The 22662-nt window shown below is 45.7% G+C and overlaps 4 protein-coding genes across 4 annotated transcripts; 1 reads left to right on the plus strand and 3 right to left on the minus strand.

Moving 5' to 3' along the window:
- Positions 1-5561: 5561 nt before the first annotated feature.
- LOC124668697 (probable jasmonic acid carboxyl methyltransferase 2) lies at positions 5562-7149 on the minus strand. Its single transcript, XM_047205782.1, has 4 exons — positions 7036-7149; positions 6452-6841; positions 5996-6262; positions 5562-5903 (listed from the first exon to the last, which is right to left on the minus strand). The coding sequence occupies exons 1-4, from the start codon at positions 7108-7110 to the stop codon at positions 5562-5564; spliced, it is 1074 nt and encodes a 357-aa protein (XP_047061738.1). The 5' UTR covers positions 7111-7149.
- Positions 7150-8744: 1595 nt separating this feature from the next.
- On the minus strand, positions 8745-10642 carry LOC124668156 (salicylate/benzoate carboxyl methyltransferase-like). The gene is made up of 4 exons (XM_047205342.1): positions 10405-10642; positions 9779-10177; positions 9434-9700; positions 8745-9086 (listed from the first exon to the last, which is right to left on the minus strand). Exons 1-4 carry the CDS (start codon positions 10477-10479, stop codon positions 8745-8747), a joined length of 1083 nt encoding a protein of 360 aa, XP_047061298.1. The 5' UTR covers positions 10480-10642.
- A 4950-nt stretch (positions 10643-15592) lies between these two features.
- LOC124660304 (F-box protein At5g49610-like) lies at positions 15593-16843 on the plus strand. Its single transcript, XM_047198116.1, has one exon. It carries the CDS (start codon positions 15593-15595, stop codon positions 16781-16783), a length of 1191 nt encoding a protein of 396 aa, XP_047054072.1. The 3' UTR covers positions 16784-16843.
- A 1599-nt stretch (positions 16844-18442) lies between these two features.
- Positions 18443-20087, minus strand: LOC124668574 (jasmonate O-methyltransferase-like). The gene is made up of 4 exons (XM_047205684.1): positions 20010-20087; positions 19212-19606; positions 18876-19131; positions 18443-18784 (listed from the first exon to the last, which is right to left on the minus strand). The coding sequence occupies exons 1-4, from the start codon at positions 20082-20084 to the stop codon at positions 18443-18445; spliced, it is 1068 nt and encodes a 355-aa protein (XP_047061640.1). The 5' UTR covers positions 20085-20087.
- Between the last annotated feature and the right edge of the window lie 2575 nt (positions 20088-22662).

Raw genomic sequence — 22662 nt, forward strand, 5'->3', positions numbered from 1 at the left:
ACCCAGACGCATCGGTCACGATGGACGCAAACGATCACGTGGCCGCGTTGAAGATGCCCTAAGTTCTACCCGCACTGCTGAGTTAGCCGAGCGCGTGAGCTTCGACGGGATCACCCTGCATTAATCATGGTGGACGCGTGAAACCAAGTCAGGCGCAGCCGAACTTGCCCGTGATTCCTCTTCTTTGGCAGCAGGCTATCAATCGAGCAGTCTACCCGGGGGCTTCCCCCAAATAATAAAACAGCCTTGTGCACCGGCTTGGTCCCATAACACAAGCAATATATCCAGAAACTATTCAAGTGAATGAATACGGATGAGAGCATCTCCACTCGTTGGCACTCCCCACGCTCAAATTCGGTGAAAGTTTCGTCCGGATTGGAGGAAAATTAGGCCTGGGGAGCGCCGAAGTTCCAGCCGTCCCCCGGCAAGACACCCCCAACTTGGGGCATTTGACATATTTCAAACAAATTCGACATAAAATTTAACAAGTTCGGCAAACAAGATTCAGAAAATTTCTGAAACAAATTCGGCGAAAAGCAGTACAATGTTTAAGAAATGCTGAAACAAATGAAGCACACAATTTCACAAGTTGGCGTCGGCGTTGGCGTTGCCTCGGAGCGTCCATATGTGCTCCACCAGATCATCTTGCAGCAGTTGATGCATTGTAGAGTCTCGGATCTCCTGGCGCATAGCAATGAAGGTGGTCCATGATGTCGGCACCTGGTGATTAGGCTGTGCAAGAGGTCCCTCTCTCTCATATGGTGCTTGTTGCTCAGCCAGAGGAACCGGATGTTTTCGCTCATTTTCAATAATCATATTGTGTAGGCACACACAACAGTTCATCACCGCCCACATTTGATCTTTGGACCAAGTCATAGCAGGGAACCGGACGACAGCAAATCTCTGCTGGAGGACACCAAATGCACGCTCGACGTCTTTTCGGCAAGCTTCTTGTTTCTTCACAAACTCGCAAAGTTTTGGGGTGCCAGATTTCGAGACAGTCTTCACAAATGTTGCCCACTTTGGATAGATACCGTCTGCAAGGTAGTATCCTTTGTTGTAGTGCCGACCATTGATCACATAGTCCACCGGGGGAGCATGACCCTCAACAAGCTTGGAAAAGATCGGGGAGCAGTTTAGGACGTTGATGTCATTGTTGGATCCAGGGCATACCAAAGAAAGAGTGCCAAATCCCAGAGATCATGGGTAGCCACTGCTTCAAGTATCACAGTGCAGCCGTTTTTGTGACCCTTGTACATTCCCTGCCACGCAAACGGACAGTTCTTCCATTTCCAATGCATGCAGTCAATGCTTCCAAACATCCCTGGAAAACCCCTAGCTTCATTTGTTGCAAGGATCCTCTGAGTGTCTTCGACAGTGGGTGATCTCAAGTAAAAGTCTCCGAACACTGCTATGACGGCCCTGCAGAACCGGTAGAAACAATCAAGCGCGGTGGACTCCGCCATCCGAAGATAGTCATCTGTACCATTGCCGGGAGCTCCATACGCCAGCATCCTCATAGCCACTGTGCACTTCTGCAGTGACGAAAATCCTACCAAACCAGTGCAATCCGCCTTGCATCTGAAGTAGGGGTCAAAGTCTCGGATGGCATACACAATTTGCAGAAATAGCTTTCTGCTCATCCTGAAACGATGCCGGAAAACACTCTCACCATGCAATGGATTGTCGGCGAAGTAGTCGGCGTACAACATGCAGTAGCCCTCCATTCGTTGTCTCGGCTTGCACTTCCGGCGACCTGGTGCCGACCCACCACGTCGACCAGTTGCCAGTCCGGCGTACATGCTTGACAAGCAACCGAGGATCATCATGTGCTCCTCGTCTTGGGCGGTGGCTGCCATCTCTTCTCGCATAAGCTCGACGAACATCTGCTACTCCTCTTCGTCCGAGTCCATGGCCGGCGAGGCAAATGGACGAACACCTGACGGGCGTGGTCGAGGCAACCCGAGCCGCGAGCGACGAGGAGTAGGCCAAAGTCGGAAAACAGGCCGGCGGAGGAGCAGCCAGATAGGCCTTCGTCGAAAGACGGCGGAATATAGGTATGTGGAGAAGGAGGGACGGCGGAATCTGGGCAACAAGCCGGCGGGGTGGTGCCGGCGGCGAGAGAGATACGAGGGGTGGGGGAGATTTTGAGCGAGGTGGCGGTGGGGTTCGTGTGTCGAGCCGCCGACAGATCGGGCCCTTCCCCGTTTTTCACTCGTCCGGAGTCCCCGATAGATCCCCGGGGGACCGGGGATGGCGTGGGCTCGCCGGATGGATGAAGGGCCAAATCCGGACGAAAACGAGAAACCGGGAGCGCGACTGGGCCGAATTTCACCGTCCGGATGAAAAAAACATCGCTCGGGGGCCTCGTCGAGGTGGAGATGCTCTGAGTGGTCTTTCTCGCACTCATTTTGGTTATCGTTCATCCGGACTGCTTTGCGAATGGAGTCTCGTTGATAAAGTTTCGTTCTCGTCATGGGTGTCCGGGACTAACCCCGGCCTGCCCCCCCGTCAAGCAAAATAAGTAAAGAGTACTTCTACATGGGATCTCCAACGAACAGTTAAGTACACAGATCTTTAAGAGAAAACTAGTACAAAGTTTACTAGCCGGAAAAGCGGCAGCCCTCTTTTTCTCCCAGTGCTACTCTTTCTACCTGCTTTGCTAACGCAGGGCCAACATGGCCTCCCCGCAGGGCTACCTCCATTTTATGGCAAAAGAGCTCCACGATAAAGTGTTGTGCCGCAATAGGCTGAACACGAACAATAGATCGGAGTGATCACATATTGTTATGGATCATATAGTAGTGTCCGTTGTCACCAAAACAAACAATGTAATATGACTAAGGAGTTACAGGAACAAATAACACATTTGTTATCTTTCTGCAAGAAAAGAGAGCAATATTTTAACTACTAAAGAAACTAAGAAAAAGTGCTATGATCTCAGCCAATCTGGGCGCTTAGCTTCACTCTTGTTTCTGCTATTATCCTCCATACTATCTTTTGCAAGTTTTTCTGGTGTCTCATTTTCAATCTCCTGATGCGAATAGAATCTTCAGAAATGAATAGCACCTTGTGACTGATCTGTAAACAAAAGAGAGCAGGTGTTTTCAATCTCGAGCAGTCAACCAGTAACTACAACTCAAGCTTTGCAGAAAACATACTTCACAATTCTTGCACACTCACTTAGCTAGTTGGGCGAGTTCATTGGCAGCAGTATTTTGATAACGGATATAAATGACAGTTCATTCAATATTGCTTGTGCATATCTGAAGACATTCACAAGATGTTGTTTACGTAATAAGTGCACATGCATTGGTTGTCACCTTTTAAAATGTGAAGATGCAGAGTTACTTCCTAACACGGGTATGAGGCACTACGGGAGAATTGCCGTACGCCGACGGCCTGGCGATGTGCCGACGGCCAAATGTCGGGGCCGTCGGCACAGTAGCCTCCGGAGCGCGGCGACGAGGATGACCGTCAGCGTTAAATTGGCCGTCGGTACAGGCTGGATGTGCCGACGGTCACCGTCGGCATAGTTCTGGCCGTCGGCACAGGACCAGTCTGGCCGTCGGCACAACATTTTTTTTCCTTTTTTTTCCACTACAGACCTGTGCCGACGGTTTAACCGTCGGCATAGCTTTTTCCTATTTCTCCAAAAAGCATAACTAAATCATTCTAACTGAGAAAAATAAGTATAATATATCAAATTTTGCAGAAAAACAAGATCTATCATAGAAAAATATCAAAAATGGAATATTCGAATACCTAAATAAATTTTCTTAGAAATGAGCTATAATGTTCGAGGTTTCATGGCTTTCACACACGCCAAAAATGAAAAATGGTCGCTCGTGGGTCGGATTAGAAATCCACGTCCGGGGTATTGCTTACCATCCTAGGGCCCACACACGTGCCAAATATGACCTCGTTTCGGCAAATTATGCCATACCGAGGCCGTTTCCCACCTCATTTCCCCTGAAATCCATAGAACTCCGGACGTGATAGCTCTTTTCGTGAACGGTTTTCCAAAATAATTGCCACATCCCAGTTTTGACAAACGGAATAGTTACTATGACATATAAAATGACGCCACGCGGCTCCGGTGGGATTTTTTGACTTCGTTCAAATTGCCATCCGGCCAAAATAGGCCCCCAGGACATGCGGTATCGCCGTACGGGCGTGCGGGTGCACCCATTCGCGAAAAACTAAACGGACAAAAATTAGCACATATAATGATGCGTCTTAGAACTAAAAACATTTTTTCCGGAATTTCTGGAGCGACGGATAGTTGAGCCCTAGTTCAAATCCGGTCAGTTTCCAGCGGATTCGGCGGGACACCGCCGGAAGCCGCATGTGTTCCCAAAAAGCTAATGCGTGCACATATCATGTGATATGTGGTGCGTAGGTGGTCTACTATAATCGCACGGAGGTTTCACGTCATACTAAAATGCGCCCCATGTAGCTGCTTCACAAATAAAAACCGTTTGGGCACGCTAAAAATGAAAAGATGGTTGCCCGTGGGCCGGATTAGAAATCCGCATTCGAGGTCTTGCTTCCATCCTAGGTCCCACACACGTGCCAAATATGACCTCATTTCGGCAAACTATGTCATGCCGAGGCCGTTTCCCACCTCATTTCCGATAAAGTCAACCAGATTTAAACTAGAGGTACTTGATCTATTGCTCATGATTTTTGGGTAAATTAAATTGTAGGTTCAAAATATGATATGGATGTCATATTTGTATTCCTCTCATTTTTCTGATCAATTTAGACATATTATTTGCCAAATTCGTATTTACTGATATTAATTATTCCATATTAAATAAAAAAGACAAAAATGAAATCATTTAATTGTTTTTCAAATTCTATATTATTATTATTTATATATATTCATTGTTGTTTACTTAAGTAATTGTTTAGAATTCAAAAATATAGAGATGTGGCAGCACGGTCAAAGGGTTAATATGATTGATATGGTAGTATTAACAACAAGGACATCATTTCTTTCATGGAAGCTCATCCGAAGAGAACCAAGAAGTTAAGCGTCTTTGGAGCGGGAGTAGTGTGAGGATGGGTGACCAACTGGGAAGTTTGACTACAAGTGCAATTTGACCTAATATTAGGTGTAAGTGTGATTGTGAAAGATTAACAAGTAAAAAAGAATAAAAAGAATATTGGAAAAAAATATTTAAAAAAAAAACATAATTTGAATCTTTTTTCAAAAAAAAATTTGAAAATTTTGAAATACTATACCGTTGGCACAACAATCTGTGCCGACGGCCAGTCTGTACCGACGGTGATCGGGCAGTCCCCGACCAGAACTATGCCGACGACGCTACGCCGATGGTCACCGTCGGCACAGCCTATGCCGACGGCCTTCTTTGCTGTGCCGACGGCTGGCAGCCGTCGGCAGACTGGAGCTCTCCCGTAGTGAGGTGTCACCACTCACCATTCTTATATTTACACAAACCACAAAGACAAAGGTCAATGGAAATGAATTGGTGCCATCAAATTGGATGTACCTTTTAGAAAAAAAACAAATAGAAACAACAACAGTTACCTGGTCATGCTTTCGCGAGAGATACAGCCAACATAACTCGCGGGTTTCCAGAAATTTCTTCTTGCAAGCTGCCTGGCTGGCTCCACCGCTGCTCCGCGGTCCTCACAAATTCATCCATGACATTACCAAAATGCTGGACTATTATCGGCTCAAATACAGCTCTCAAAAGAGTTATGAACCTGCTTGGGATAATGAGTGTGCTGTCCCCACCGCTTGTAAGGTCATGCACCCGCATCTCACTAATTGAAAAGGATCCCTCTTCTTGGATGATCTCCCTCAGCTCCTCGTCGGAAGGTGCATACATCGGCACGTAGAAAGACTCAAACTTCAATTTGCTGATCACACCCTATCAATCATATCAGAATGTCAAAAACCCGCTTGTTTGTATGCAAAATTGCAAATCATAAAATACTATACTAAAAAGGTAAAGCGACATACCTCTGAAGCCATGACACGTAAAATCTGAGCTATGGCTTCCCAGATGTGAGAGAATTTGGAGGCGAGTTCATCAGAACGCCTCCCTGGAAGAGAAACAACCATCCGTCCTCCTGGGACCAACTCTTTGGCTCTTAATTCCAGGAAAAGTGTGAAATCTTTCCTGAACTGTTGTCCATAAGCCTCCAAGACCATTGGGAGACTTTCACGCCTAGCATACTCATCCATACCATACGCTGAGATCTGGTTACTGGTTAGAACTTCAGGAGCCTGTAAAGATAAGGTTTTGCTTACCAAGTTGATAAGTAATATTCCCTCTGTCCCAAATTAAGTTGATCCAAAGATACGCATGGTTGCTGAGAAGCACGCAGACATGCATATCTAGACAAAGTTGAGTCAATTAATTTGGGATGGACGGAGTAAACTGGATCAACCCATCGAGCAGTGTCAAACTCACACCTTTGAGAGCCAATGCAGGCTGTTGGACGAGCAGACAAGATGCAAGGATCCACTAGTGAAGAGCCTCTCGTAAAACGACCCTGAAGAAACACCGGTTACAACAACAGGATCATTGCTGTGGAGCTTGACCAGGCTCTTCACCACAGTGTTGAAGTCATTGTCAGGTAGGTCGTTGAGAAGCACACACACTTCCGGTGGTGGCCGCTGGAACTGAATGCAGTAACTATGGATGGCCTTCACCGCGATTGACACCAGCACTAGCGCGTTTGGACCAGAGGAGCACCCCAGGTCAGCAATCACCATCTTTGTCGGCAACAAGGTGTTGTTGTTGCTGCCTAAGTCAAGGATGGCCGCTTCTATCAGGGGTTTCATCTTGTTTTGTTCAGCATTCTGCAATTGAGTTATAGTTCTTTAGAAAAATCTAGTCTAGTATGTCTTTGATAAATGGTGTTCTTAACGTCCTCAACTTTTCTGTATAACTCAGTAATATAAGCGATAGACTGAAGGAGTGCTCGATGCAGTAGTTTTGATGAGCCAAAGGTGTCAAAGAACATTAGAGAATTAATCGAGAGAGGAGAAGGTACCTGAATAGTAGAGTTGTGAGCATAGCTTGTTTCCCCTTGTCCTTGATTCATATGCACCGTGTGTTTGGAGGCCATGGCGTTGGTTGAGAAACACTAAAACTTCAGATCTTGAATCTGCAGGAACCAGAAGGAAATGCCGACAGGATACTGGAAGCTGAAATACTTCTTATTTTGGTGGTCAACTGGGATGACTTTCCTGAGCTTGGAGCTACTAATTGGGGGCAACAGCAAGGCCGGCATGCTTTATTATTTTAATCTTAGGAGCAGCCTATGGAAACACTGAAAGGTTGGTCAAATCCAGATCAGAATACAATACTAGCAAACACTTCGGTGGATATGCATTATTTATTTTAGACTTCCAAGCCTGTTATTTTGAACTGGTTAAGTTGTTCAACATGGGATCGAGCTGAAAAATGCTGAAAATTTTAGAGCAGCACAGACAGTCCTTTTACTATTTTCGGAGTGGTATACTTTTATTTATTTACTGTGGCTGCACATTTGAGTTTTCCTTTAGTGCTTATGCAGCTAATAAATTCTTGACCAATAGGCACAAGAAATTGATCAGCCAATGCATGCCAAACAAGCATGTAAATAATGAACTATTTTACAGAATTCAGATAATTAGCATCAGAAGACAAATAAAATGGCAGAATATAATGAAGAATCTTAGAAGTTTCTTGATACTTGCAGGATTACCATACGAACGGAAGAGGATATGTCCTATCACTGCAAAGTTCCAGTACCGAACACAAAGTTCACGTCCCCGGCCAGCCCATGGTTCCGCATCTTGATTATCTGACGTGCATCTTCATGGTTTGTTAACTAAAAATGCCCACGAAGCAATTTGTTGTTGGACAGAGTGGTTCAGTCCGCATCCATGCCTTATCCCAAACTCCTCTGCACGTATTTAGTGGGCAAGCCAATGCATAGTAATTGCCCAAGCAAAATTTAATTTATTTGAAGAGAATATGAATGGGGGTGACGTGCATTATTATTTCTAATTTCTGACTCCAGCTCCTACTAAAATCACCCCTCTCATATTGGAGCTGTGCTTTCTAGTGCATTTTCACATTCCATCAAACAAGTAAACTGACACTGATACTGTTTCTCTGTATAGAGAATCAAAGTTCAGAGAACAATTGTGTTCAGGATTTGCTAACACAAAATAAGAAGCAACCATGTGTGTACTCAATTAGTCTGTCATACACTGACTACACAATCAGTTATTCCAGACCCAGGGGAGCTATCCAAGAATATCTGCTCTTTTTTTTTGCGAGTGAAGAATATGTGCTCTTATAAGTCAGCAATGCAACAGGTGTGTATTGGCCTAAAATGTCAATACTGGATGCAGTATCAGTGGGGTAGCTAGCTACATTTACATAAATATAGCAAGCAGGTGTAGTATGATATTTCCATCACAAGTACTAGAGAATGAAGCTCAAATTGAAATGTGCTAGACTGGGGTACTATGAACACTTGAACAGCAACACAGACCAAGTTCTTCCAGAGCTAGTTCGTTTTCTATGAATTTCTCAATCCTCCCTTGCCATGTGGTAAGAGTTTTCACTAAATATGTACAATAAGTTGGGAGTTTCACATAATTGGCACACACAATTGTTACTTTGATCTTCCAGATGTTTGAATCTCATTGCAAAACTTACTAAGATAGACGGAGTACATAACACAATCTACCGTCAGGTGCCTGATCATCATGCTTTTGCGAGGGATGCGACCAGCATAACTCGTGGGTTTCTAGCACACCCATCTTGCATGCTTCCTTCCACACTCCATCGACGCTCTGCGGTCCTCACAAACTCATCCATAACCTCTCCAAAATGCTCGACTATTATCGGCTCAAATATGGCTCTCAGATGATTCAAAAACCTGCTTGGTGTCACGAATGTGTTGTCATAGTCGGTTTTAGGGTCATGTTCTCGCATCTCCCTGATTGAAAAGGAGCCTTCTTCTTGTATGATCTCCCTCAGTTCTTGGCAGGAGGGTCCATATAACGGAATGTAGAAAGAATCAAATTTTGCTTTGTCAATCGCACCCTGCCAAAAAATACCATAACATCAGGGGGCAAACACTCGTGTATTTGTTAGCAAATGATAAATTCTATGCTAAGAAAAAACGAATGTACTACCTCCATCCCAAAACTTAAGGCTTATATTTTTTTGAAAAGTCAAACCAAGTAAAGTTTGACTAAATTTTTAGAACAATCTATCAACAAATATAATATTTTGTAGATACCATACGAAAATATATTTCATTATCTATTTAATGATATTAATTTTGTATTTTGCATGTTAATGATTTTTGGTAAAAGCTTAGTCAAACTTGACATAGTTTGACTTTCAAAAGATAATATAAGCCTTAAGTTTTGGGATGGAGGTAGTACCTCTGAGGTCATGACACTTAGAATCTGAGCTACAATTTCCCACAGGTGAAAGAATCTGGAGGCAATTACATAAGAAGGCCTCCCGATAATGGAAACAACCATCCGGCCTCCCGAGACCAATTCTTTGGCTCTCAACTTGAGAAAAAGTGTGAAATCTTTCCTGAACTGTTGAGCATAAGCCTCATGGACCATAGGGAGCCTTTCACGCCTAGCGTTCTCATCGATGTCATACGCCGGAATCTGATTCCTCGTTAGATGTTCAGGGGCCTATAAAGATAAGGTTTTACTTATATATTCAACAAGTAATCAAATGGATCGATCCATTGACCAGTGTCAAACTCACACCTTTGAGAGCCATTGCAGGCTATTTGACGAGCAGACAAGATGCAAGGAACCACTAGTGAAGAGCCTCTCGTAAAATGACCCCGGTGTGACACCAGTCACGACTAAAGGCTTGTTGCTTTGACGGAGCGTGACGAGGCTCTTCACCACCGCGTTGAAGTCGTTTTCAGGCAGGTCGTTGAGGAGCACACATACTTCCGGTGGTGACTGCTGGAACTGAAGGCAGTGGTTGTGGATAGCCTCGACGGCAAGCGATACCAGTGCTAGCGCGTTTGGGCCAGAAGAGCAGCCCAAGTCTGCGATCAGCATCTTTCTGGGGAACACAGTGCTGCTGTTGATGCTGCTGCATAAGTCAACGACGGCCGCTTCTATCAGGGGCTTCATCCTGTTCTGTTGAGCGTTCTGCAGGTCGAGTTCTAATTTTTCAAAAAATCTAGTCTAATCATTTAGCTAATTGGCGTGCTTCTTAACTTCTCACGGCAGTTTCAATCTCAGTAAAATAAGCCATGTTATGAACAGATTCTTGATTAAACAGTTCAGAGAAGCCAAGTGTCAAATAAAAAAGAGATCAGCATGCAATAGAAGATTAGAAACAGTATTAGTGGATGGAACAAGAAATGAGAAGATACCTGAATACTGGAGTTGCGAGCGTAGCTTGTTTCCCCTTGTCCTTGATTCATACGCACCATCTGACTGGAGGCCATGGCTTTGGTTGGAGCAGAGATAAACTCTAGATCTTGAGAAGTTCAGTGCTTCTTTGTTCTATGATCAATGCGAATGTGTTTTCTGGGGGCTACTTATTGGCAACAATACTAGGGAGGTACCAGGCTTCCTTATTCTAAATCCTGGACGAGCAAATGGAAAGGCGGCTGGCAAGGTTGGTCAAATCCGCATCAGGATATCATACTAAGAACCAGTCACTTGCAGGGTTGTTTCAGACTAACACGCTTGTTATTTTCAACGAGTTCAATTATTCAACATGGCTTCCAACTGAAAGGAAACAATCACGCGAGATACGTTAGAGTAGCACATACGCAACTCCCTGTTTGGACACTTGACTTTTATTTATATGCGGTGAGTGTACACTTGATTTTTTTTAGTGGTTACGCTGTTATACAACCCTTCAAGTGGACAAATGTCAACCGGTGCCATATACACCACGACTGAAGCAGCCAAATAATGACCCAGGAGGCGGCGTTCAAATAATAATGCATGAGAATGGAAATGAAATGGAGAAAACAGCATGTGAAAATGCTTAACAGGATTGGTGATATTCGTGCAAGGTTGCCTAGGAGCATTTGGTCGAACACCTCGCGTGCAGTGCCCAACGAGTCCAGCAGTGCCGCCTTTCTTCCTCGCATCCTCTATCCCAGATCAAACTCGGACAAGGAGATCATGAGCGCGGCGCCAATCGCCACCCGCCGGAGCGCGTCCGCCGTGCGCGGAGGCAGCATTTCGCCGAGCCACTGGCTGGCGCTCCGTCGCCTCAAGGCTCCTTCTGCAGTTTCATGTGTGTGACTAGTGAGTAGTGAGTAGTGACCTCTTTATGGGCTAAGCCCAGCCCAAGTTCATTTCGGCCCAATTCTACTCTGAAGACCTAACCTAACTCCCTTCCGCCGCCACACCACTCGCCGGCAACTCCTCTTGCTCCTCCTAGGAGGATCTTCAGCCGGCGGCCATGGCGGAGGCCGCAAGAGCACGAGCGGCGCCGGTCCACCCCGGCCTCCCGGATGAGATCTTCATCTGGGAGATCCTCCTCCGCCTGCCCCACAAACCCCTCCTCCGCTGCCGGGCCGTCTGCCGCGCTTGGCGCCGCGCCACCTCTACCCGTGAATTCCTCCTCGCCCACCACGGCCGCCAGCTCTCGCTGCCCATCCTCTACAAACGCAACAGCGCGTACGACGACGGCGGGTACCTAGACATCATGCTGCTGGACCACCGAGCAGGGGTCGCCGCCGCCGACCAGCTCCATTCGGTCGCCCGAATTGACACCGGTGGCGCGTTCACGCATATAGAGGCTTCCTGCGACGGCCTGATCATCCTCAGCACTAATGAAGGTGAGTCCGTCTGCAACCCGGCCACTCGTCAGTACGCTCCCCTCCCGCAGCTTCGTGGCTTCTGCATCATCGGATTGTACCCGCACTCTCCTACGGGCGAGTACCGGCTACTGCTGTACCTTGAGGCTTGGTTGGTGCACGATGAACCAGAACCAGGGCCCGACGCTGGATATGGCTGCTACGTTTACTCATTGGGCTCCTGCGAGCCTCCGAGGAGCATCAGGTGTCCCGAGCCGAAGCCGGATGCAGAGATGGAGGATGCGATTCATACAGCTGGACCTGTCCTTTTCCGTGGTGGCCTACATTGGTTCATTGAGAAAGATGAGAATGAAAACTGCATGATAATGGTATTCGACACCATAGCTGAGTTGTTCAGGCTGATGGGCGCTCCGGCTGTTCCTGGCGTTGCCGAGCTGTTTGAGATGGATGAAATGCTGTGCATAGCCAGCTTTTATAATGGGGAGACACCCATTGATATCTGGATGACACAGGACTATGACAGTGAGGTATGGGCCTTCAAATACCGGGTTGAATTGCCGGTTGCAGAGCTCACCGTGCGGTTTGGACTTCACAAATTCTCTAAGCTGGTGGTTGCGTCTTGGGATGATGGTGGTGGGCACATTCTGGTCAAATGTGGTGAGTGGCTACTTCAGATTGGCTTGGATGGCAAATTGGTTGCCAGTTTCCGTCGTGGATTACTTCGTACTACAGAATTTCGTCTCAAACAAAGTCTTGTCCCGCATGCCTTCTTTCCGAAAATAGAGGGTTATGTTGTGAACAGTTGGCCTTTCATCTCACCAGATGATCATGCTGTGAACACTTAGCTTTCCATCTGGATGCTGTTTAGTGTGGTGATGGTGCTTCTTAAAGGCCTAGCTGTTTGTTTCGTCATGAGCTGCAATATTTATTCACTGTACCCCACCACTACCTTCTAATTTGATGTATAAAAAGTTGTGATCGAGAAGCTCTGACTGTTACATGGTTGCATTATCTTTCCTTAAATAATCTTTTCGGCTGAAATATCTTTCATGTGTGTTCACTAAATACATCATTGTTAGAGATTACCTAGTAGTTTTACCAGAACACTAAAGATATAGCAAATATACATGTGTTTCATGCTTCTGTTTGTCTGTTGTAACCGACGCAGATTATCCACCTGTTGGCTGTTGACTAGCAAAATGCACCTGATTTTCATAAGAGCTTAGAGCAGTACTTGTTATATTAAATGGTTGAATCGTAGTCACCTTTAAAAAAATGTTCTACTGCAATTATGTTTTCCTTCCTGAACCCATTGCATCTGGTTAGGTGTGAAAAAATTCTGTTATAATTCCAGCTTTATGTTGCATCATGTGGAATTATCATTTGAGTTTAGTTGCTAACCAGTTTAAGGGATTAATATTTAGTGTAATGTTTTTTTCTTGACATAAGCTTAAGATAAGCAGAAGGAATATTTGTCATGGTGATACTCAGGTTAAACATTGTGCTCCCAGCTGGACAAACTATGAAACTTCCATCACAAATACTCCAATGAAAGTGAACCATAATAGGTCATTTTTCTGTCAGACTGTGATAAAACTTATGTTACAGTGTGGTAGACTGGTGGTATTATGAAGGTCACTGGCCACTGTGTCCATCACGCCATCAAAGCCGAGAAAAGGAAAACATCTTGCTTAATATGGGGTCCAAGTAAAGAAAAATAAACATTTCATACATACATTGTTTTATTGTGATCACCATGATTTGAGGCCTGACGTGTAGAGCAGCACAGGTGCAAACCAACATTGAGGGAGCAATTCTTAGCTTTGGCGTGGTATATAACTATAGATGGTCTGCTGATTTACAGTGATTCACACTTGCATTTTGCTTTAATGGATATGCAGAAATGCACTTCAAATAGCGATGAATCTGAGCGAAAAAAATGGCAAAAAATGACACAAGAGATTTCATGGTATTGTCAGAATTAGCTTAATACCACTGCGTTGTCATGCCAAGCTTAGTCTACGGGACACACTCGTTCCTATGATATTTGTATTACTGACTTATTGTCACTTCGTGGGTAATTTTATCCTAACTATGGTGGCAGACATCAGAATTCAGTAAGGGGGAGCTGACATCTTCGTAGGAGCAAATATTACCAGGTGAAAACTTGTTTTCGATGCAAACCATACGGCACAATGCTTCCTAGGCTTAGCTAGTTAATTAAGTTCATGGACAATAGCAACTTGCTAATTGGTGTGAATTATTGTTGCTTCAACATTAGTTTTGCATGCATGAAAAATATTCACAGCATACTCCATATAAGGAACAACCGAACAAGGGGAACAAACCAACGTGAAATAGTAACAAAAAGAAACAAAACAAAAAAGGATGAATGCCCCTGGCCTCTACATCGATTGATCTATACAACCAAACAAGATAGCAAAAGTAGCACACAAAAACGCATACATTCGCATCACCAATCTCCTTACAAAGTAGAGACAAACCAGAACGCCCGTCTATGCTTGGCAAAATTTCCAGGGAGACAGTTGGCCCCTCACAAATACTACAATTAAAGTGAGCCATATTGCCAGGTACCGATCCTCACTCGTTTGTAAGTGTCTAAGTGATATGTCTTTGCAAGCACGTCCTCCAAGCTTCCCTCTAGGCTAAAGTGTTGCAATCCAATCCTCGCGAAGTCACCCATCACATCTTCGAAATGCTGCAAAATTGTCGGCTCAAGCACGGCTCTAATCTCGTCCACTAGTTTTTTTCGTGAATAGGACACTGGCATTAAAAGAAACATCGAATAGTACAAAACACTCCAAGAAAAACGAAAATTACAACGAGATCCTTGAGAAACCATTCATCTTCAACCTCCAGACCGTGTCGACGGCGCGCCGCCGCTGCCGCTCCTCCCTAAGTCGGCTTGACATTGTTGGTTGCGGACAGGAAGTCGCCGATCGAATCAAGAAGACCACATCCGTTCCGAAGATAAAGAAGAAGGATGAACTGCCGCTGAAGCTCCTTGATGATCCGAAGATCCACACAGCCAGAAGAAACCTCGAAGACGACACCACTCCTACAAACCTCTCGACGTTGCCGCTGAAATGAGGTTGAAGCCGAGGAGACCTTATTGCACGAAGCGGCGCCACCCCTACAAACTTTGACCCTAAAATGGAGAACGGAGCCAACAAAACTGGGGGTGGAGACCTCCCGCCGACGAGGGCCGCGATCCACCGCACCCCCCATGACTCGAAGGTCACAGAGGCGGGGCAGATCGGCAGCGGCGACGTCAGGAGGCGAGGAAGAACTAGATCGCTATTGTAGCCTCACGTACCGGTTCGTTGCTCAAGAATCTTTGTGGGCTCGTCCACTAGTTAGCTAGTTTAATTTTCGTTCAATTTTGTTGCAAATAGTGTAGTTATATTATTAGAAGATTGCATATTCTTTTTACGTGCAATGTCCAAATTATCCAATTTAGCTTCAGATTGATTACTCTGACTTCATGTAGTTTTATTCACTCATAATGTAGAAAATGGGAGGTTTCATTATGTAGCAACGAATACAACGAGCTCATGTTTTTGAAAGCCTAGTAAGCAAAACAGGCTCCTTCTGTAGCATCAATTGAACTTCTTCTGGGCCCAGCCCAGTCAACGCATACGATCTGAATCAAATCAATCAATCAATCTCCCCAAGACCTAACCGATTCCGCCGTCACCCTCGCCGTCGCCGGCAACCACTCCGAATGCTCCTCCCAGGAGAGATCTCCTAGCCGGCGTCCATGGCGGAGGCCGCAAGAGCACGAGCGGCGCCTCTCCACCGCGGCCTCCCCGATGAGATCTCCATCTGGGAGATACTCGTCCGCCTGCCCCCCAAGCCCCTCCTCCGCTGTCGCGCCGTCTGCCGCGCTTGGCGCCACGCCACCTCCGCCCGCGACTTCCTCCTCGCCCACCACGGCCACCAGCCCGCTTTCCCACTCCAATACGAGCTCAGCTCCAGCTCCAGCCTGTCCGTAGACATCATACTCTTGGACCACCGGGCGGGGGTCGCCGCCGCCGACAAGCTCCATTCCGTCGCCCGGCTGGGTTTCGACGAGACCTACATCCATCTACAGGCCTCCTGCGACGGTCTCCTCATCTTCTGCACAGAAGCTGACTCGTGCTTCTCCGCTCCGTTGCACTTCTCCGTCTGCAGCCCGGCCACTCGTCAATATGCTCCCCTCCCGCTGCTCCGTGGCTTCTGCCTCGCCGGAATGTACCCGCACCCTCCTACCGGAGAGTACCGTCTACTGCTCTACCCTGACTCGATGTTGCCTTATGACGAACTGCCCCCCGGCGCTCAAGATGCCTGCTACGTTTACGCGTTGGGCTCCTGCCACCCGCCGAGGCACATCGGGTGGCCGGAGGTGGAGCTCGAGATCCATGCCATTGTGCCCGCCCTCATCCGGGGCAGCCTGCACTGGCACATAGAGCGGGACGAGTACGAAGGAAACAAGATAATTGTATTCGACACCACGACCGAGTCGTTCAGGAAGATGCGTGCTCCGGCTGTTCCTGGTTCTGCCGACCTGTTTGAGATGGATGGAGTGCTCGGCATGGCCAGCTTTGGCAATGGAACACTCGATATCTGGACGATGCAGGACTATGACGGCGAGGTATGGGCCTTCAAATACCGGGTTAAATTACCGGTTGCAGAGCTCACAGAGCGGTTTGGATTTAACACATACTATTCGGATGTGGTGGTTTCGTCTTGGGATCACGATGTGCTCATTCTCGTCCAGTCTGGCGAGTGGCTACTTCACTTTGACATCGCTGGCAAGTTGGTCGTAAGCTTCCATCGCAAATTACTCCGGGCTACTCAACTTCGTCTCAAACAAACACTTGTTCAACATACCTTCTTTCCGACAATAGAGGGCTATGTTGTGAACACTTTCCCTTTCATCTCACTAGATGATTCTGGTGTCCACACTTAGACTTCCATCTCAAGGTTGTTCAGTGTGATGGTGCTTCTTGAAGGCCTAGCTTTTTTGGATCGTCATGAGCTGAGATATGTAAGAACTGTATCAACCGCTTGTTTCCTTGTTGATGCATAAAAAGTTATGATCCAGAAGCTTCAACTGTTACGCGGGCTCTATTATGTTTCTTTAAATATTCTTCTGGGCTGAAGTGTCTGTCAAGTGTCTTCAGGCCAAAATTACAGAGTCATTTTTTGTCTGCATTTCAAATGTTTGATCTGACTCATGCCTCTGTTTCCTTGAACTAAAAATAGAGCTCTGACTTTGCTTTGTTTTCTTTATATAATGATCTTCTTAGTACTCAATAGTTAACGTTTTAGCTGCCTCATGTCTCTGTCTTTTTAACTGAAGAATTTGCCTGGCCATTTTTCAATGGCTTCTTAGAACTTAGTGGTCTGTTGTAACTGATGACGAAGCAAATAAACTTGTGCTTCATGCTTTTGTTTGTCTGTTGTAACTGATGACGAAGCGAGGTCGATTATCCACCTGTTGACTAGCAATTTGCACCTGATTTTCAGAAGAGCTTAATAGTAGTACTTGTTATAGTATATGATTGAATCATTGTCACCTTTTCGGAAATTTTCTGCTGCAAGTCATTGTCTTCCTGAATCCATTGCATCTGGTTTGATGTGGAAATATTATGTTATATTACAGCTTACTGTTTTGTTGTGTGGAATGATAATTTGACTTTAGTTGTTAACAAGTTTAAGGATTAATACTTCATGTGATGTTAAATCTTAACATAAACTCCATTGTATCTGGTTAGATGTGGAAATATTATGTTATATTTACAGCTTACTGTTTTGTTATGTGGAATGATCATTTGACTTTAGTTGCTAACAAGTTTAAGGATTAATACTTCATGTGATGTTCAATCTTAACATAAACTCAAGAAATAGAACTTGTATTGATAAGCAGAAGGAATTTTTTTTTGGTCACAATGATGCTCAGTGTAAGATTGTGCTCCACAATTGGACAAGGTATAAAATTTCCATCATAAGTACTAGAAACTCGTAAAACTGAAAATGAACCAAGTCCATAATAGGTAACTTTCCTGTTGAGTATGGACAAAACTTATGTTTTGTATGGTTGAATGGTGGTATTGTGAAAAGCACTAGCCACTGTGTCCACTGCACCATCAAAACTTAGAAAAAAAAACCACGTAGTTGCTCAATATGGGTCCAAGGAAGAAAAACAAACATACCATACACTGTTTTACTGTGAGCACCATGCTTTGAGCCCTGATTGTAGAGTTATGCTTTTCAACATTTCATACATTTTAGAGCTGGTTCTCAAAATTTCATTGATGTTAGAGCAGCTCCGATGCAAAACAAAGTTGAGCGGAACAATTCTTAACTTTGGAGTGTCATAGGTGTATTTATTATTTAGAGTGACTTGCACTTTCTGTAGTGGTTATGCAGAAATGCCCTTCAAATACCTATGATAGCAAGGACCGGAAAAGAAATGACAAACATAGGTTCTGTATCTGCGAAAAACATTCACATCGTACTCTAGAATGCAGTGACGCTGATTCCTTACTCTTAATGGTACTTCTTAAGGAGTAAGAGAATTAACAAGGGCAACACGACCACTGCCACTGCCACCCCAGTTGTCATGTTATGCCTTGGCAAGTGATACAAGCACCATAACTATTGGGTCTTCTGTACCCTCGACTTGCGAGCTTCGCTGAAGGCTCAAGTGCTTCTCGCCGGTCCTTACAAATTCATCCATGATCTCTCCAAAATGCTGGACTATTATTGGCTCGAATATAGCTCTCAGAGTATTGGCTATCCTGTTTGGGGTGAGGAGCGCCCTGTCCATGCCGGTTGCATAGTCGTGGGCCTGCATCTCAGTGATTGAGAAGGAGCCCTCCTCTTCGATGATCACTCTCAGCTCTTTAGCGGAAGGTCCATATGCTGGTATGTAGAAAGAATCAAACTTTTTTTTGTCAATCATGCCCTGTCAGTTATCCAAAAAAGGAAAATATTCACATGCTTGTTAGCAAACGATAAAATTGTTGACAGGACAGGTAAACCATGTACGTATGTACCTCTGAAGCCATGACACCTAAAATTTGAGCTGCAGTTCCCCAGACATAAGATATTTCGGTGGCAAGTTTATCAGAACGCCTGCCCACAAGAGAGACAACCATCTGGCCTTCTGGAACCAATTCTTTGGCTCTGAGCTTGAGGAAGCGTGTGAAATCCTTCCTGAACTGCCGTGCATAAGCTGCAGCAACCACTGGGAGTCTTTCACGCCTGATATGCTCATCAAAGTCATATGCAGAGATGTGGTTTAATTTGCCACTAAATCTTCAGGATCCGGTATATGTACACGATCAGATAATGAATGAACGAAGGTTGCTGGAGTGGAGTGTCAGGTTCACACCTTGGAGAGCCATTGAAGGCTGTTGGATGAGCAGACAAGATGCAAGGAGCCACTAGGAAAGAGCCTCTCGTAGAATGACCCTGGTACAATACCAGTTACACAAACTGGCTCGTTGGTTTGCTGGAGCGCCACCAGGTTCTTCACCACCACGTTGAAGTCATTGTCTGGGAGATCATTAAGGAGTACGCAGACTTCTGGAGGTGGCTGCTGGAACTGAAGAAAGTGGTTGTGGATGGCTTCCACGGCTATTGACACCAGTGCTAGCGCATTTGGACCAGAGGAGCAGCCCAAGTCCGCGATGGCCATCTTTCCGGACAACAAGGTGTTGGGGTTGCTGCATAAGCCAACGATGGCCGCTTCTACCAGGGACTTCATCCTGTTCTGCTGAGCGCTCTGCAGTCTACTTATACTTCTTCAGAAATCTAGTCTAATGTTTCCCAATTCTTGTTCTTATTTATCTTTATGTTGGTTGTTTAACTTTTTTCGAGAAAACTTTATGTTGATAGTTTATTGTCACTAACATGAAGTATATTGTGAACAAAATCTTTACCGGGCAGTCTTCAGAAGCCAAATTTCGGCAGAACGGCAGTATAAAAATTTAGACCAATAGGGAGAAGCCCCTGTTGATTTTTAATTCAAAGAAGAAGCAACCGTGAGCACCGCAGGGAGTCAGGGACTCAAACTCTGGTGTGCTGGGCGAGCACAATAGCCATGGCCAACTAGCGGACGCCTAATTCTCATGTGCCGTAGAAATAACACCAGTGAATAAAACAAGAGAGGAGAAGATACCTCATACCTGAATACTGGAGTTGCGAGCATAGCTTGTTTCACCTTGTCCTTGATTCATATACACCCTCTGTTTGGAATCCATGGCTTTGGTTGCAACAGGACTAACCTCAGATACCTTGAGCCTGAGAGAGCAAGATTAGGTGGCGATGACCTGAAACTGCAGATCTTCTTTTCTATGCTAACTGGGGATGTCTGGCTGGCTGCGTAAAGGGTGGAAGGGTACTGCGGTAGGGTGAACATGCTTACCAACCAGCTGTGGCTGCTAGCAGAAGTATAGAATGAAAGATTCGGTCAAATTTAAATCAGGATATAATACAACAACAACCTGTCACTATTATGTCAAAAAACCCTGTCATTATTATTTATTAGTACCACTAAACTTGTTATTTGAGGCCATGGCTTTGCTTTAATGAGAAGTTCAAATCTTCTTTCCATGCATGTTCAGCAGAAATTGTTATTTCACATGGTCAAACTTTGCCGGCTCTTCCAGTTGAGAAGCAGAATATTAATTGGACTTCCAGTGTATTCTTTTACCATGAGGTTTATTGAAGAACATGCCAGCACAACCTCTTACGACTGTAGTAAAAGGTCACAATGCCAACCAGTGCACCAAGGGAAACAAAATGAGTCATAAAATGTGTTGTATTTTGAAGAAAGCAAGCAAGCAGGAAGCGACAGTTACCAACCAGTCATTGCTGTCGCAACAGTACCTTGATCTTTTTTTTTTTTTTTGAAACGGAGGCAAAAGCTCTGCCTCAATCTATTAATTAAGGAGAAGATTTACAAAGTAGCAAAACCGATACTTTACAACACGCCTACTCTCGCGGCATCAAAAGACTCACACGCTTGGCCCCCGCGGCAACCCAAAGTTTTAACTCATTTTTGATGTTCCCAAAAACCACCGATGGTGGTGCATGCTTGTGGCGAAAAATCCGAGCATTCCTCTCGTTCCAAACTTCCCAAGAGGTGAGGAGAACAACGGAAGCGAGCGCTCTCCGGTTAGGCGTAGACGTACCGGTCAAGAGGCTCCACCAATCTTGAAGAGACATCGCATGCCATGCGTGGAGGTCAAGAAAATATAACCCAAACCACGCTTTGAGGAGGCCCCAAAGTCTTTGGGTGAATCTACAATGAACAAGAAGGTGGTCGATGGATTCCGGACTCCTCGAACAAAGGGGACAAATGGCATTGTTGGGCCAACCTCTCTTTTGCAAACGATCCGCCGTCCAAAGCCTATTTTGTAGGGCAAGCCAAGCGAAAAACTTTACTTTGGGTGGCGCCCAAATCTTCCAAACGGATCTCCTAAAGTTGGATGCGGTGGCACCAAAAAATTGTGCCTTATAAGCCGAAGCCGCCGAGTATTGACCATCATCCGTAAGCGTCCAAGAGATAGAGTCATCCATGTCCTCATGAAGAACGTAGACATGCACCTTGATCCAAAGATCCACAAATTGCTCGAGGTGGGCGATAGTGAAATCTCCCTCAATGTGAATCATGGCAATCCAAGCATCATTTTTTGTAGCCTTGTTGACCGTGCACTTTTTGTTCTTGGACTCCGCATAGATTAGGGGGGCGATGTCTTTAGGCTTCGAGCCATCAAGCCAAGGGGCGTCCCAAAACTTAGTTTTCAAACCGTTTCCAACCACGATTTTTGTGGAAGCATAGAAGAGGTCCATGTCCACCTCCGTACAAGGGTTTCCCAACCCGATCCAAATCTTGGTTGGGTCCGTCCACTCCAACCAAGGCCACCGCAATCTAAGAGCTCTTGCGAATTTATCGATGTTGAGCACTCCAAGACCCCCCAGATCTTTGGGGCGGCACACCGTCTCCCAATTGACTTTACATTGTCCTCCCGTGACTTTATCGGTAGCCGTCCAAAGAAAGGCTCTCTCAATCTTCTTCATTTTCTCAATGATGGGTGGCGGAACAACAAGGGGGGTAAGGTGCTAGATCGCTTGAGAGGCAATGACGGACTTCACGAGGGCGGTGCGGCCGGCCATGTTGATAAATTTGCCATCCCAAGTAGGAATCTTCCCGGCCATCTTATCGATGAGGTGTTGGAAATCGACGCTCTTCAATTTCCATATTGAAAGAGGAAGCCCAAGGTATTTCATCGGGAAATTTTGTCTACAAACCGGTAGACCCTCAAGAATATCGTCCAAAGAAAGATCATGGCAACGGATAGAAACGACGGAGCTCTTTTGGAAGTTGGTGCGGAGACCGGTGACCTCACCAAACGCCTCGAGTATACGAGAAAGGTTTTGAATGTCTTCTCTTATGGGCGCAAGGAAAATTGCCGCGTCGTCGGCGTAAAGGGAAGTGCGCAAGATAGGGCCCCGGCCCCTAACTTTGTGGAGTAGGCCATGAGATGTGGCAAGGTCAAGCACTTGTTGCAACGGGTCAATGCCAAGGTTGAATAACAAGGGAGAGAGAGGATCCCCTTGTCGAAGACCGCGACCGTGGGAGATGGGGGGGCCGGCCACACCATTAAGAAGGACACGCGAAGTAGATGTGGCGAAGAGGGCGGTGATCCAATTGCGGAAAGCACTCGGGAAGCCTCGCCGTTGAAGGAGATCAATCAAGTAGTCCCACCTAATGGAGTCAAAGGCTTTGCGAATGTCAAGCTTGAAGAGAAGACTCGGGGTCTTGTTTTTATGCAA

This window comes from Lolium rigidum, chromosome 6, assembly GCF_022539505.1.
Source record: "Lolium rigidum isolate FL_2022 chromosome 6, APGP_CSIRO_Lrig_0.1, whole genome shotgun sequence".
In the NCBI taxonomy this organism is placed as follows: Eukaryota; Viridiplantae; Streptophyta; class Magnoliopsida; order Poales; family Poaceae; genus Lolium; species Lolium rigidum.

Bases quoted from the DNA above. Each gene is read 5' to 3' on its own strand.
- LOC124668697 (XM_047205782.1), bottom strand. From the start codon at position 7,110: ATGGCCTCCAAACACACGGTGCATATGAATCAAGGACAAGGGGAAACA. The intron at 6,842-7,035 runs GTACCTTCTCCT...ACTCAATTGCAG, and splicing joins CTCACAACTCTACTATTCAG to AATGCTGAACAAAACAAGAT. The intron at 6,263-6,451 runs GTGTGAGTTTGA...TTATCTTTACAG, and splicing joins GCCTGCATTGGCTCTCAAAG to GCTCCTGAAGTTCTAACCAG.
- LOC124668156 (XM_047205342.1), bottom strand. From the start codon at position 10,479: ATGGCCTCCAGTCAGATGGTGCGTATGAATCAAGGACAAGGGGAAACA. The intron at 10,178-10,404 runs GTATCTTCTCAT...CTCGACCTGCAG, and splicing joins CTCGCAACTCCAGTATTCAG to AACGCTCAACAGAACAGGAT. The intron at 9,701-9,778 runs GTGTGAGTTTGA...TTATCTTTATAG, and splicing joins GCCTGCAATGGCTCTCAAAG to GCCCCTGAACATCTAACGAG.
- LOC124660304 (XM_047198116.1), top strand. From the start codon at position 15,593: ATGGCGGAGGCCGCAAGAGCACGAGCGGCGCCTCTCCACCGCGGCCTC.
- LOC124668574 (XM_047205684.1), bottom strand. From the start codon at position 20,084: ATGGATTCCAAACAGAGGGTGTATATGAATCAAGGACAAGGTGAAACA. The intron at 19,607-20,009 runs GTATGAGGTATC...AGTAGACTGCAG, and splicing joins CTCGCAACTCCAGTATTCAG to AGCGCTCAGCAGAACAGGAT. The intron at 18,785-18,875 runs GTACATACGTAC...GATAACTGACAG, and splicing joins TAGGTGTCATGGCTTCAGAG to GGCATGATTGACAAAAAAAA.